General features: G+C 39.9%; 1 protein-coding gene across 1 annotated transcript in view; it reads right to left on the bottom strand.

The window, feature by feature from the left end:
• LOC117189798 (F-box/LRR-repeat protein 20-like) overlaps nt 1-14,879 on the bottom strand; it is a 40,989-nt gene extending 26,110 nt beyond the window's left edge. Inside the window, exon 1 of the mRNA XM_033394860.1 lies at nt 14,079-14,879. Within this exon, the coding sequence (XP_033250751.1) occupies nt 14,079-14,114 (36 nt within the window). The 5' untranslated portion in view covers nt 14,115-14,879. The remainder of the gene's footprint in view (nt 1-14,078) is intronic.
• Between the last annotated feature and the right edge of the window lie 319 nt (nt 14,880-15,198).

The raw sequence follows: 15,198 nt of genomic DNA, 5'->3' as shown, positions 1-15,198 counted from the left end.
CACAGTGGCCCTCTATACCTGCAGGAAAGCCATCGGACTAAAATGGGGAATGACCCCCTATATAGTTCGGTGGCTCTACACCGCCATCATACGACCAATCATGCTCTATGGAGTGGTGGTATGGTGGCCAGCCTTGGACAGAAGGACATGCCTCAATAAACTCAGCAGAGTTCAACGCATGGCAGAGCTATGCATAACTGGCGGGCTACGCACTACTCCAGGGGAAGCCCTGGATACTGTGCTGGACCTCCTCCCTGTGGATCTCATGGGAAAGAAGGTGGCAACACTTTCCGCCCTCAGAATGAGAGAAGCCAGACTGTGGAAAGCATCCGCGGTTGGGCACTCGGGAATCCTGATGAGACTCCCGCAATTACCAGAGAGGACAGATTACTGTATCCCCAGTGATCACCTCTCGACGCCCTTCCAGGTATCAATCCCATCTAGGGAGGACTGGGAGATGGGCGAACCAGGACCTGCAAATGCGGTCCACTTCTACACTGATGGCTCAAAGCTAGACGGCCGCGTGGGAGGCGGAGTCTACTGCAGCGAGCTGAACATCAGTCATTGCTTCAGGCTCCCGGATCACTGTAGTGTGTTCCAAGCGGAGGTTGAAGCCATCAAGGAGGCCATTTCGATTGTCTCCAAATTACTTCTAGATACGCACTTAGTGTGCGTCTTCTCGGACAGCCAAGCAGCTATCAAAGCTCTAGGCTCAATATCGTCGAACTCAGCGACTGTAAATGACTGCCGCAGGTCTCTGCACGAGATCGCAGAGCAGTTAGATCTCTTCCTTATATGGGTCCCCGGCCACAGGGACATCGAGGGGAATGACGCCGCCGACGAGCTAGCCAGGCAGGGTACTACGATTCCTCTCCTACCGGAGAGGGAGCAAGTAGCGATGCCCTTGGCTACCTGCAGGCTCCTAACGCACGAATTGTTCGAGCAAAATGCCAATAGGAGATGGCAGCAAACAGTTTCCTGTAAAGTCTCAAGATTGATATGGCCATATCGATCGAAGAAGCGCTCAGCAGAGCTGTATAAACTCAGCAGAGCACAGTGCTCTGCAGTTACTAGAGCCATTACGGGACACTGGCAGATCGGCACTCACGCCTCTAGACTGTCAATCCCTCATAACGACTTCTGCAGGAGTTGTCGCGACGAGGAGGAGGAGGAATCGGTCCCCCACTTCTTCTGCCACTGCCCAGCCCTTGGAAATCGTCGTCTTCGTATTCTCGGGGCCGCTTTCCTCACGGACATTTCGGACCTGTCCGTAATCAAACCAGGGACCTTGTCCAACTACATCCAAGCCACCGGATGGGACTGCCCTTAACCTGCAGAAGTATGCTCTCACGGTTCGGGCAACGCGAAGGGGCACATGCCCATGCGGCAACACAACGGACCTTTTATAGGTCCAAGTGAGCTTGGGGGCGGGAGGCTCTTATCCCCCCCCCTCCCGGCTACCGCCTTAACCTAACCTAACCTACATATATTGTTATTAAATTGCTATTTATACGATTGTGGTTAAGCATGCAAATTAAATAACTGCGGTAGCGGATTGTGTTTTTAAAAAGTTTTTATTTTACTTCTAACTTCACTGATATAGATTTAAGTAGAGGGTCACAAAGGATTCCGGACAAAGGGTTTGCGCGATCTTAATTTTTAGCTCGACTTTGCGGTGTCGCTTCTGGATCAAGACTGACTTGAACTTTCTGATCTTTGCATCGTTGATCCCTTTCGGGAATAGTTTTTCTATAAACATTTCAATTGATTTCGCCATCCCGAGTATTGGATTTTCGCATCCAAAGAGAGAACTGTAAAATGCCTAAAGTGAAGGATCTGCAGAAAGCCGGGAGTGAGATTGTTTATGAGAAGCCGGGTGTGGGCAAACATTGGTTTTTCATTTAGGCGAGTGTCAAAGATTGGGATTGCGGCGGGAGCCCTTGCGATTGTACATCTTAGAAATCAATTAGGCGGAGGCCCAAGATTGAAATTGTTTTCGTTTTGGAAAGCCAAAGATTGTTTACAACTCGTATAAGAGCTCAATAGAATTGGGTACGTTAACTCCCCCCATTCTTAAATGTTTCGTCCCGATACATTTTGAAGTTCTGATAGAGCTCTAATTTCTTCTGACAGTATTTGAATGTTGCTTTCCACTATTTCTTCTGACGGTATTCTTATTGATTTAATAAGTACAAATTTGGTTAATTTATAGCCGAAGTAAAATAACATTATCAATATCAAAATGATTAAGAATAATGTTGTTAATGGTAAGGCCGTATTACCTAATGTTATAAGGGGATTTAAAATATTAGCATTATCAAAAGAAAATTGCTTATCATTCGATTGTATATAATCAACTAATTCAAAATCGCTATATCTATGATGCGATATATATCTTAGAATTTTACCCTTATTATTTATGTGGGTTATATTATTTATTACAATTGTGTTGTTGAATATAAGGAGATACGATCCTAACAAAGTAGTATTGTCTACGATATTTTTGCCTGAAACTAATATGGCACCATCCTGAATGATGTCTATTTCTATGTTTTTTTCCCTTTTTTTAGTGCAGTTGGCTTTAAAGCCATTAACTAAATTGGTGAAACAGGTCTTCTTTAAATTTATTTGTGCGTAATTGTTAAAAGTTTCACTTTTAAAATTATTCATTAAATAGTATTTCTCCGTACATTCACAAACTTTTTCACTTATAACTAACATTCCATCATTTTGTGAGATGGCTCTTGCATGGTAAAACTTGCAAATATCTTTAATTTGAGGATATTTTATGTAAATGATTATTAAATCAGCATTTCGAATTATTTTAACCGCTGCAAAGTCCAGCAGATCAGACAGTTCAACAGGATGTTTTTCATGCTTATAAATGTCCTCTATTTCGTTTTTATTTAAAATTTTTGTATTGAAAATGTTTACTTTTAAGAGGGTTATGGTATCAACTAAATTTAGTAGGTCAAAAGTTATTAATTTTAAACGATGCTTTCTCAGTATCGTTTCTTCATTGAAGATGACATTTTTTAATGAATTTGATAGCAATTCAATTTCTTTGAAAAATTTGGTATTTATTACAAATTGTTTATTATTATTTTCAGTTAATTCATTTACTTTATTTTGTATTTTCAAAAAGTCGTCATGATCAGGGCTGCCTGCTATCCATTTCCAAATGGTACCTAATTCATTTATTCCCCTTTCATTCCGTTTTGGAACTAATTCTGAAATCATTAATTTTAATAGACTTAAGTCCATTGATATTTCCTACTCATCGTCTGAATTAATTGATTTGTTGACATATTTGGATTCTTTATCAATTATCTCTCTATTAAAACTCAAATTAGTAATATGGAAAAGTTCAGCGTATGTTTCATAAGTGTAAACGTCTCTGTCGTCTTTGAGCAATAGATAGTCACTATGCGTATAGTCAATTACTTCCGAAGTCGTCAATATAACAAAAGTCAGTATTAGTATATTCGCATACATTTTCTGGAAAAAAAATATTTAATATTTGATGTTATCTTTATGTATAATTCTGTTTCTATTGTTGATTATAATTTTATTCGGTCGATTTTCCTTAACTACCTGCTTTTTGTATCGGGATTGAAGTTTATTTCTTTCCCCGAATTTCTTTTCATAAACTACTTCTCCTATTTTATAATCTTTTTCTCTTCTATCTTTGTTATGTAGCTTAAGCATTTTGGTCTGAGCTTCCTTAAGTAATATTGGATTATGCTTGTGTTCTATTTTGTTATACAATATGTCATATGGCATTTGATTGGTCGTTGAATGTATCGTCAGGTTATATTTCAGTGCCGCCCTTATTATTATTTCTGAATAATCTGTTAGATTTAGTTCATCCTTGATGCACCGCGCTATTTCTGTTAGTGTGGAATGTACCCTTTCTACCTGACCATTTGAGGTGCTGTGTCTGGGATCAGCATAATAAATAGTTAAGTTACTTCTTTGTATGAATGATCTAAATTGTGCTGAAGTAAAGCTTGGTTCGTTGTCAGTCATTAAAGATGTTGCTAACGGAAAGTGTTGCTAAATTTCCATTACCTTATTTTCAATGTTTAATTTACTTGTTTAAATTTCCTTGACCACCAAGTATTTGGAATACGAATCTATACAAGTTATGAATGTTAGGTTTTGGGCATAGTATATGTCTAAGTGTAATTGATCTCCTTCTTTTGCTGGAATGGGAGCTTCCCCAATTGGAACTTTTACAGGGTGTCTGTGATATTTGTTTTTGTTACAGATCTCACAATTTTTTATATATTCTTTTAATTTTTTGTGCAGGTTTGTCCAATAATACAGCTTAGTTATTTGTTTGTAATTTTCGTCTAGTCCTCTATGGGCTCTGCAATGTGTTTCTTCTATAATTATAGCTTTATCTTCTGGATTTACTACATCTTGGGGGAACTTTCTCGTGAAGAGAAATTTATTTATGAAGTTTTCCTTTAGCTTATTTTGGATAAGGTATAAATCTTCTAAAGTGCAGTGTATTCCTGTGGTTAAGTGAGGCTGAATAAATTCTTTTAAAATGATTAGCAGATTGTCTACCGTATCAAATTCAATAATATGTCGGGTATTTTCATAAACTCTTACTAACTCATGAACTGTGAATCTCCCTTGCGCTAATAGTAGCTGCTGTTTAAATTGGTTTAGAGGCTTGCTAGTCTCTTGAATGACGTTTTCAAAACTACTCTCTGCTGAATGCTGAGTATTTATGTCTGATTCTGAATCTGTCTGGTCGACATCACTATCTGTCATATGATTTATTTTAATCCGAGATAAAGCGTCCGCTACTATGTTAGTTGAGCCTGGCTTATAAATGATTTTTGGTGTGAAACTTTCTATGAAGTAATACCAACGTTTCATTTCAACATTTGGAATTTTTTGCGACATTGCAAAGGACAAAGGTTGGTGATCTGTATGTATTTCAATTCCACTCCCTCCGTATAAATAATTTCGCAAATTTTTTAATGCCCATACAATAGCTAATAATTCCTTTTTATTAGTTGAATATAATTGCTCGGTTTTACTTAAAGTTTTAGAAATAAATGTTATGGGATTCCCATCTTGCGACAAAACTGCACCTATTGCTATGTCCGATGCATCTGTGGTTAATGTGAATTTTTTATTGTAATCTGGTTTTACTAATTCAATATGTGCTATTAAACTGTCCTTTAAATTATTAAATGCTCCCATTGCTGGTTCATCCAGCTGTATTAATGTTTTCTTGGATGCCCTTCGTGAAACTTTCCCATTTACTCCACTCAGATAGCATAATTTCGGACAAATTTTCTGTAATACCCTGTTAGTCCTAAGAAGCTACGTAGCTCTCTGATATTTTTAGGAATTGGATAGTTTTGTATTGTGGAGATTTTTTCTGGATCTGTTTTAATGATATTTTGGGAAACAATGTATCCCAGAAATTTGGTTTCCAATTAAAAGAATTTAGACTTTTCTAGGAAAATTTTCATGTTAGCGTTTTGCAATATCTGTATTATATGAATTAGATCTTTATAATGTTGTTCTATAGTTTTTATACCCGATACTCAAAATGAGTATTGGGGTATATTAGATTTGTGGTAAAAGTGGATGTGTGTAACGTCCAGAAGGAATCGTTTCCGACCCCATAAAGTATATATATTCTTGATCAGCACCAATAGCCGAGTCGATTGAGCCATGTCTGTCTGTCCGTCTGTCCGTCTGTCCGTCTGTCCGTCCGTCCGTCTGTCCGTCCCCTTCAGCGCCTAGTGCTCAAAGACTATAAGAGCTAGAGCAACGATGTTTTGGATCCAGACTTCTGTGATATGTCACTGCTACAAAAATATTTCAAAACTTCGCCCCGCCCACTTCCGCCCCCACAAAGGACGAAAATCTGTGGCATCCACATTTTTAAAGATACGATAAAACCAAAAACGCAGAATCGTAGAGGATGACTATATGTTCTAGAGTGTAAAATCTCAACCAGATCGTATAATTATTATAGCCAGAATCAAGAAAACAATTTCATTCTTTCTCGCTCTGTCTCTCTCTAACACACAGGTTTCATGGTCGGCTTTGCCAATTGCAAAATATGAGTTCAAGGATCTCAGAACCTATAAGAGCCAGAGCAACCAAATTTGGTATCCACACTACCGTGATATCGGACCTTGACCGTTTCGTATCCAAATTTCGCCACACCCCCTTCCGCCCCCGCAAAGGACGAAAATCTGGGGCATCCACAAATCTCAGAGACTATTAAGGCTAGAGTAACCAAATTTGGTATCCGCACTTCTGTTAGATCTCACTATAAAACGTATATCTCAGAATTTCGCCCCACCCCCTTCCGCCCCCACAAAGGACGAAAATCTGTTGCATCCACAATATTGCAGATTCGAGAAAACTAAAAACGCAGAATCATAGATAATGACCATATCTATCAGACTGCTGAATCTGGATCAGATCGGATCATTTTTATACCCAAAAGGAACAAATCAATTTGCACTGACTACGCAGCGCCCGACGTCACGCTCAGACTGATTTTCTGTCTCTCTCGCACGCACTCTTTGTCGTGTCGTTTAATATTAGCGGCGTCTGCCGGAGGAGAGCCATACTGACTAAGTATCGGGTATAACTGTAGAGTTGCGGTGTCCGCAGAAACTCACAACGTTCCCCCTCGTTGAAAATATTATTATATCGTCCGTATAGACGTGACAAGTTTTCCCAACTTGTTCTCTAAGTATATCGTCCATTGACCTTTGGAAAATTCTGGGAGCGTTCGTCAATCCCATTGGCATTCTTAGAAATTCATATTTGCCGTTGTTTATGGAAAAAGATGTTTTTTCAATATCTGATTCCCTCATTAAAATCAGGATATTTTAATCCCAAACTATTAAAACTTTGGATGTCGGATAATTCAACGACGGCGGGTTCAGGATATTTGAATCCCAAACTATTGACGGATAATTCTTCGTCGGCGTGCTCAGGATTTTTTGATCCCAAGCTATATAAACTTCCTTCTACCTTTACTGAATCACTTTTCATTTCTTTTTCTTCTTCAAAATATTTTTTTATTATATATTCCTTCAACGGAGGGATGGTTTTTCTTCTATAAAGGTCAATTTGTTTAAAGAAAGGACCTCGTCATATATTAGTTTCTCCTCATTGCCTTTATAACTTAAAGTCCCCTTTCCTGTATCAATAACAGCTCCGATTTTCTTTAATAGGTTAAATCCTATTAGTAAATCTGCCTCCATTCCATCTATTTCATAAAACACTTGTTTTGTGTTGAAAATAGTTATATTATGGAAATATTTAATTATTGAAAACCCATTCACTGTAGCAACTTTCTTATAAATTGATAATTCTTTTTTATTTTCGTAAATTCCCTTTTTTATATAACAGGAAGTTGCTCCCGTATTTATCAAAACTTTTAATTCTCTGTTTATTTTTTTATCTACTCTTTTTAAGTAGGGCAGACCTACTTCGGGGGCTGATCTAAAAAATGGTCCTCCTGAATGTTATTTATCCGCATTGCTTTATTAGCCGGTTGTTCCGACATTTCGTTTGGCTTTCGTTTCTGCGCCTGATTTTCGTTAGACTGATTATTCGGTACTACGTTTGCCCTAAAATGCTGAGCTTGGTTATAATTGTTATTATTTCTCCTATAATAACCGTTAAAATTCTCCCGATAATTTCTATTATTATTATTTCCCCTGAATTGATTGCTGTTCTGTCGGTTCTTGATTTGTATCGATTCGTCTACATCCATTGGTTCTGGGGCCTGATTTTGTTGTCTATTACCCAAGAAATAGAGTTGTCCCCATAACATGTTATTCCTTTGAAGATCCCTTTTTTGGTCGAATGGTGAACTATTAGTCCTTGGTTGTCGTTGGTTGAATCTTGTATGTAGTTGTATTGTAGTTATTATTCCCTGAATTTCTGGGGCCACTGAATTGGTAGGCAAATTGGGCCCGAATGTTATTTGATTGCAATTCCTGTACCTTTGCCAAGGCATTCGGTAAATCTGGGGGATTCAATGAAAATAGGATTTCTGCAATGCCGCCGTTTAGGCCAGTGACAAAAATGCGTAAGGCATTGTCGCTAATTTTCTTATTTGATTCTTTCGTGATTTCACTGTCCTTTCCGTGAGTCATTATTGTCTTATTTATTAACAAGGTCATTTTCTTGTTAACCTCGTTATAGAAATCTATTATTGAAAGGTTCCCTTGTCGGAGAACGCTTAACTCCTGTTCTATTATGTAAATTGGTCTTTTGTCACTGTAAACAAAGTCAAGTCGTGAAAGAATGGCATCAAAATTTAAAACTGTTCCGTGGTTGGTCAGTGCGTCATGTGCTGGTCCTGTTATTTTGTTTCTCAAAATTGTTAAGGCAATATAATATTGCTTACTTCCTTTCTTATATAACTTCACTGCAGTTTCTGCAGCTTGCCTCCATCCTACGTATTGCTTTAATCCACCATTGAAAATTGGTAGGGATTCTATTACCTTTAATGTGGTGTCATCTTTTATTGTCTCGTCTATTGTTTCTGCCTGATAATCTGATACCTGACCGGATTTAGTTTCTATTTGTTGTTTTAAATTTACAATTTGCTCCTGTACTTGTGAAATTTAAAGTGCTATCAATTGTTTGACCAGATCTGCAGTGAGATCGGTCCTTGTTTGTGAGTTAATCATTTTTAGTTTTTCAAAATCTAAAGTTAGTTGATCCACCTTAAATTTTTCTTATATGTTTGTTTTTATAATCTAATATAACCTAATTGAACTTATATATTTATTAATACAACTTTAGCTCACGAACTATCCGGTAGGGGTCGTCCTTCTTAGTTTGGCTGACAGATCTTCGAACGGGTCTTCCTTCTTGATTTGGCTGACAGGTCTTCGAACGGGTCTTCCTTCTTAAATTTCTTTGTTTAACTGGGTCTTCTGGGGATCTTCCTTCTTTGGTTTAGCTGATAGTTTCACTTTCTTTGTGTTTTGGTTTGGTTGGTTTTGTTTAAAAACTTTGGTTTTTTTGGTTTTTTTGTATTTTTGAATTGTCTTGATTAGCTTTTGTATTTATTTGTATTTTGTATTGTATTTGTATTTGTATTTGTATTGTATATTGTATTTATTTTTGCACACCCTAAGCTCCGGTTTGTTTCCTTTTTATCTCACTTTTTCTTATCTTATATCTCACAGTCACTCCGCGTTTTTATATCTGAAGGATTTATTCCATTAATTAATTGTCCTTCGGGTTTCGGCACGACGCAACACTTTTATTATTCGGTGCTTTTTATACAACGTCGCCCCACGTTGGGCGCCAATTAAATAACTGCGGTAGCGGATTGTGTTTTTAAAAAGTTTTTATTTTACTTCTAACTTCACTGATATAGATTTAAGTAGAGGGTCACAAAGGATTCCGGACAAAGGGTTTGCGCGATCTTAATTTTTAGCTCGACTTTGCGGTGTCGCTTCTGGATCAAGACTGACTTGAACTTTCTGATCTTTGCATCGTTGATCCCTTTCGGGAATAGTTTTTCTATAAACATTTCAATTGATTTCGCCATCCCGAGTATTGGATTTCGTCATCCAAAGAGAGAACTGTAAAATGCCTAAAGTGAAGGATCTGCAGAAAGCCGGGAGTGAGATTGTTTATGAGAAGCCGGGTGTGGGCAAACATTGGTTTTCCATTTAGGCGAGTGTCAAAGATTGGGATTGCGGCGGGAGCCCTAGCGATTGTACATCTTAGAAATCAATTAGGCGGAGGCCCAAGATTGAAATTGTTTTCGTTTTGGAAAGCCAAAGATTGTTTACAACTCATATAAGAGCTCAATAGAATTGGGTACGTTAACTTTCATATGTATGAGCATCGAATAAAGCGATTGACCGAAGGTCCAATGAATTATTGATTGCTGGGGGGGATCTTGAACCTAAATGGAAGTTGAGTTGACACATTTTGCTATCATATTAAAAAAGGCAGGCACTCGAATACAATTAGTTTATCAAAACAAGCAAAACCATTAATAACATGTGCGGCGTGTGTGTGTGTGTGTGTGTGTGTGTGCGAAGAAAGCACTTCTGAAGTGTCCGTCCCCGCGAATGCAATCAGAGCAATTACGTGAAGGAACAATTGAGATTCATGGAACACAAGCGATATGTTAAGCGCATACCAACCGCATAGAACCCACCCAAGTACAATGGTCGCTCAGGAACGGCAATCCCAATAGCTATAGAGGTGTCTTGGATGCTGAGAATTCGCTCAAATGTGATGTATACGGTTATAGTTTCTGGAAATTTCCAAGTTATGCAAGTTCTCTTTTCGGAGGGACTATCGTAGCTCAAATTCAATTCGCTTTGAGTGATAGAAGCGACAAGTGCATGGCATTTCAGTTGATTGTTGTATTTTGCATGCTTTATTATTTATTTGTTAGCCAGTTCTCTGCTGCTGTTGCTGGCTGCATTTTATATAAGCCATGTCCAAAGTCAGTTGGACAGACACCACCAAAAGTTTAACTGTTGGGGCCGCCATCGATGGCGATGGCCAAGCTTTGTGCTCTGTTCTATTTACTGCAATATATGTACATATTATGTGCATATGCTTATATAGAATGCTACTGCAGCAACAAGGTCAGCGAGAAGAGCAGAAAATTTGGTCAGCCCCTCCAAAATGGGTTGCATTTAATGTTTCTTGCTGTTGTGGCCGATGCTTCAGATAAATATAGCACACAGCACACACACATGCTCTCCAAAACCTTATCGCCAGGCCCAACAATGGCACGCTTAAACGGGCTTAAGAAAAACCAAAGAAAACAGCTGATGACACACCAAAAACAGACGAAACAGCACAAAAAACAGCAAACGAAGTGCAGCAAAAAGAACTTAAAACGGTATTTTCTTCAGCTGCAATACACACACACACACACACACACACAGACTTTTCTCACTCACTCACTGGCCCACACATACGAAGACACTTTTAAAGTACACAAAAACATACACAAAATTTACAACAATATACCATTTGTTTATACGTTCTGCTTCCACCGAGTTATTATCGACTTTAATTGCATCGAACGCCCCAGACCCAGGCGGGGGTATGTTTTGTGCAAGAATGGATTTTCAATAGTTTTTCCAGCAGTTTTCGGTTTCGTTTCGTGTCTGTTGCTGCGGCCTGGAAAAATGACTGAACCAACACCAACGGAAAACAGAACCAGGGTAAATGCAGAGGCGCGCGAGACACACTACGGCTAAGGCGAGAATGACGGGCAACCACAGCGAATGCGAGCCAACATCGATGAAAACAGAGCGCCGAATGGGGAGTGAAACTGAATGACATCGAGATTGAGCGAGGAAAGTGCAGAAGAACAGTTGAACGCGACGGCTCGGTTCTCTCCGACAATGCACTCAAACAGAGGTCAGACCTCCACAAAGAGAGCGAGCAGCCTCGTCAGCTGCTGCGTGCACGAAGGGCGTGCGGGGGCGTCTTATGGGGCGGTGCAATGGACCCACGCCATTAAAAGAAATGAAAGCAAAAAGAAGTGAAAAAAAAATGAGGGGAACGTTGTGAGTTGCTGCGGACACCGCAACTCTACAGTTATACCCGATACTAAGTCAGTATGGCTCTCCTCCGGCAGACGCTGCTAATATTAAACGACACGACAAAGAGTGCGTGCGAGAGAGACAGAAAATCAGTCTGAGCGTGACGTCGGGCGCTGCGTAGCCAGTGCAAATTGATTTGTTCCTTTTGGCTATAAAAATTATCTGATCTGGTCCAGATTCAGCAATCTGATAGATATGGTCGTTATCTATGATTCTGCGTTTTTAGTTTTCTCAAATGTGCAATATTGTGGATGCAACAGATTTTCGTCCTTTGTGGGGGCGGAAGGGGGGGGGGCGAAATTCTGAGATATACATTTTATAGTGAGATCTAACAGAAGTGCGGATACCAAATTTGGTTACTCTAGCCTTAATAGTCTCTGAGATTTGTGGATGCCCCAGATTTTCGTCCTTTGCGGGGGCGGAAGGGGGTGTGGCGAAATTTGGACACGAAACGGTCAAGGTCCGATATCACAGGAGTGTGGATACCAAATTTGGTTGCTCTGGCTCTTATAGGTTCTGAGATCCTTGAACTCATATTTTGCAATTGGCAAAACCGACCATGAAACCTGTGTGTTAGAGAGGACAGAGCGAGAAAGAATGAAATTGTTTTCTTGATTCTGGCTATAATAATTATACGATCTGGTTGAGATTTTACACTCTAGAACATATAGTCATCCTCTACGATTCTGCGTTTTTGGTTTTATCGTATCTTTAAAAATGTTGATGCCACAGATTTTCGTTCTTTGTGGGGCGGAAGTGGGCGGGGCGAAGTTTTGAAATATTTTTGTAGCAGTGACATATCACAGAAGTCTGGATCCAAAACATCGTTGCTCTAGCTCTTATAGTCTTTGAGCACTAGGCGCTGAAGGGGACGGACAGATGGACGGACGGACAGACGGACAGACAGACATGGCTCAATCGACTCGGCTATTGATGCTGATCAAGAATATATATACTTTTTGGGGTCGGAAACGATTCCTTCTGGACGGTACACACATCCACTTTTACCACAAATCTAATATACCCCAATACTCATTTTGAGTATCGGGTATAATAACACAGTCTCAATAAGAGCGAGTCTGGTTGCGCGCGCGTGTGTGTGTGTGTGGAGAGAGAGGGAAGGCAGGCAGAGTTCAAGCTACAGCATGAACATTTTTGTATGTCCTCTGAAAAACCATTTGAACTTTTTACTGCGGCGACAGCAGTACAACAAATGTTCCCACATTAATTGTGTGTGTGTGTGTGTGTGAACTTTTAAGTGGGTTGGAAAGGGGGAGGGAGGACTATGCCATCACTACAAATTTTAAAACCAAGAACTTCATTAAAATCTGACTAAAGGGTATCTCTCAAAATAAACTGTAAATTCCGTGAATTGGCTTGCTCTCTCCCCCTCTCTCTGTTATTACTGTGCTCTTGTGCTTGCAAATCTGCTTAAGCTGTTGCAGTGCTGCCAGACCGCTGCAGCAACATGCGCCCGTCAGCTGTTTATCTTGACGAGCAATCTGTTTACTTTCGTTTGTTATTGGTTTTCCGCCTCGGGACAAGGCCTAGATAAGTGCCCATTGGGCACTGCGAATCGCTATAAGCTCCAAATGAATAAGTGCTCCATTCCATCGATTAAACCATATGAGAACGCAATTTAAACCAGTTGACTACCCCACCAACTGTGTTGTGGCCACCCAACCACCCACCTCCTCTCACTCCCTCTCTCTGTCAATTAACACTATTCTAACCATTTCGGCGACGCAGAAACTCTCCCCTTGCCCTATTTGCTTATCTTAACTGTAGTACATATTGCAATTGGCTTGGAGCAGAGTTTCTTCGAATGAAAGAAGTCGCCGTTCCCGTCGCTGGTCATTATCTGAGAGGGGGTGAGTATTTCAGTGAGTTTAGTGCACTTTTGCCTGGAGCCACTGGGCTGGGGGGTTGGGTGGTTGGACGTTGACATTAGACACTTACACTTTTACATTTTTTGTAAACTCCTTTCCTTGTCTTTGTGGACCGCCAACAAAGGCGATGACTCCTGCTGGTGCTGTTGATGAGGATCAAAGCGAGCCCAGGAAACAAAGAAACTACATCTAGTAGGGGAAAGAGGGGGGGGGGGGGGGGGGGGAACAGGAATCTGTTGACTGACAAACATTTGGGTGGAGAGGGGCGAAAGAGAGTAAATACACAAATGGGAAGCCAGTCAGAGTAGTGAGGTGCGGAGCCTTAAGCTGGAGGAAGACCCCTGCGCAATACCCCAAGCCACATACCACATACCACACACACCCAAGCAAATCCATTCTTGCACTTCCACGTTGCAGGCCGCAGAGCATTAATTGCAGTTGTCTTTGAGGGGGTTTATATACATATTTATATACCAAGTAAATATATACAAACTAAACCTGATTCACAGCTCGCATTGGTTATATTGAAGAAAAGTGCAAAGGGGGTAGGGGTACAGTACAGAGTACTCTCAAGTGGTTTACTTACATCGAATCGATGAGGATTGCGTCCAGAATTGGTCATTTTATGCCTTGCGATTTGTAAAAATCAAGAAATGCAGCAGCTCACTCTCTGTCCCGCTCTCGTTCGTTTCCCTCCACCGAAACGATATTCTTTGTTGGCCGGCTCTCCTCCTCTCTGCTGTGCCTCTCCACACGAGCACACACAGACACAGCTTTTGGCTCTTTGTGTGCTTATGTGCGTGTGTGTTTGTGAGCAGGAAATTATGCGTCGCTGATATTGTCGATTTTCTTCCTCTTCTTGTTGTGATTACTGTTGTTGCCTTAGGTAGTTCTTTGTTCTTTTGCGTAGCAATTGTTTAACTCCTGCTGCTGTCTTTGCATTCTTTTCATTGCAACTGCATTCGCTGCAATTTTTCGCCATTGACATTATTGCAACCTGCAACTTCGATTGGCCAATCCACTGCTTGATGCGTAAATAAGTTTTTCTCTTTCAGTCATTTTTTTTTTCGCTTCTCTTCTCCTGTGAGCCGCCACTGGCCTGCACTTGTTGCTGCGTTTTTTACTGCCTTTCGAAATGTTAGTTTTTATGTAATTGCCAGTTTTTTCATCGCTTTAATAAACTGCAATATGCACTGCACTCAGAACTAAAACTGCACTCCAATTGACTTTCCCAATGTCGGGCCACTGATTGATTAAGTTGACTTTATATTTTGCTGCTTGTTTTGTTCCTTGCGTTATGCTAATTAATTAATTAATTACTATTTTTTCTGTTTACATTGTTTGCGGCCCGAGAAAGATTGTTTTTTGTTTGTTGGCGATGAAGTAGAGGTGTCAAAAAATCGAGGGCACTATCGATAGTATCGATGTTATGCTAGCCGCTACTATCGATGATTTCCTATCGAGCTAAGTATCTGTCGCTGTAATTTTATTCGCTGAAATCGATAAGCCGAAATTTAAATGAAGAAGAAAAGCCATGTACAGCGGGGTTGAAGTACATCACTACATCCAAGTACAGCAATTAAAGTATATAATTTAAAAGTATTTAAAATTCTTTCTACCGATTCATACCCCATTCAAAGAGAGCACAAAGAGCCGAGTGGTGCGCGCCAAATAGAAATTGTTTGAAAATGAGCGATAAGGATTTA

The sequence above is a fragment of the Drosophila miranda genome (genome assembly GCF_003369915.1).
Source record: "Drosophila miranda strain MSH22 chromosome Y unlocalized genomic scaffold, D.miranda_PacBio2.1 Contig_Y1_pilon, whole genome shotgun sequence".
Taxonomy (NCBI): domain Eukaryota; kingdom Metazoa; phylum Arthropoda; class Insecta; order Diptera; family Drosophilidae; genus Drosophila; species Drosophila miranda.
This window is presented reverse-complemented; position numbering and strand designations above follow the sequence as displayed.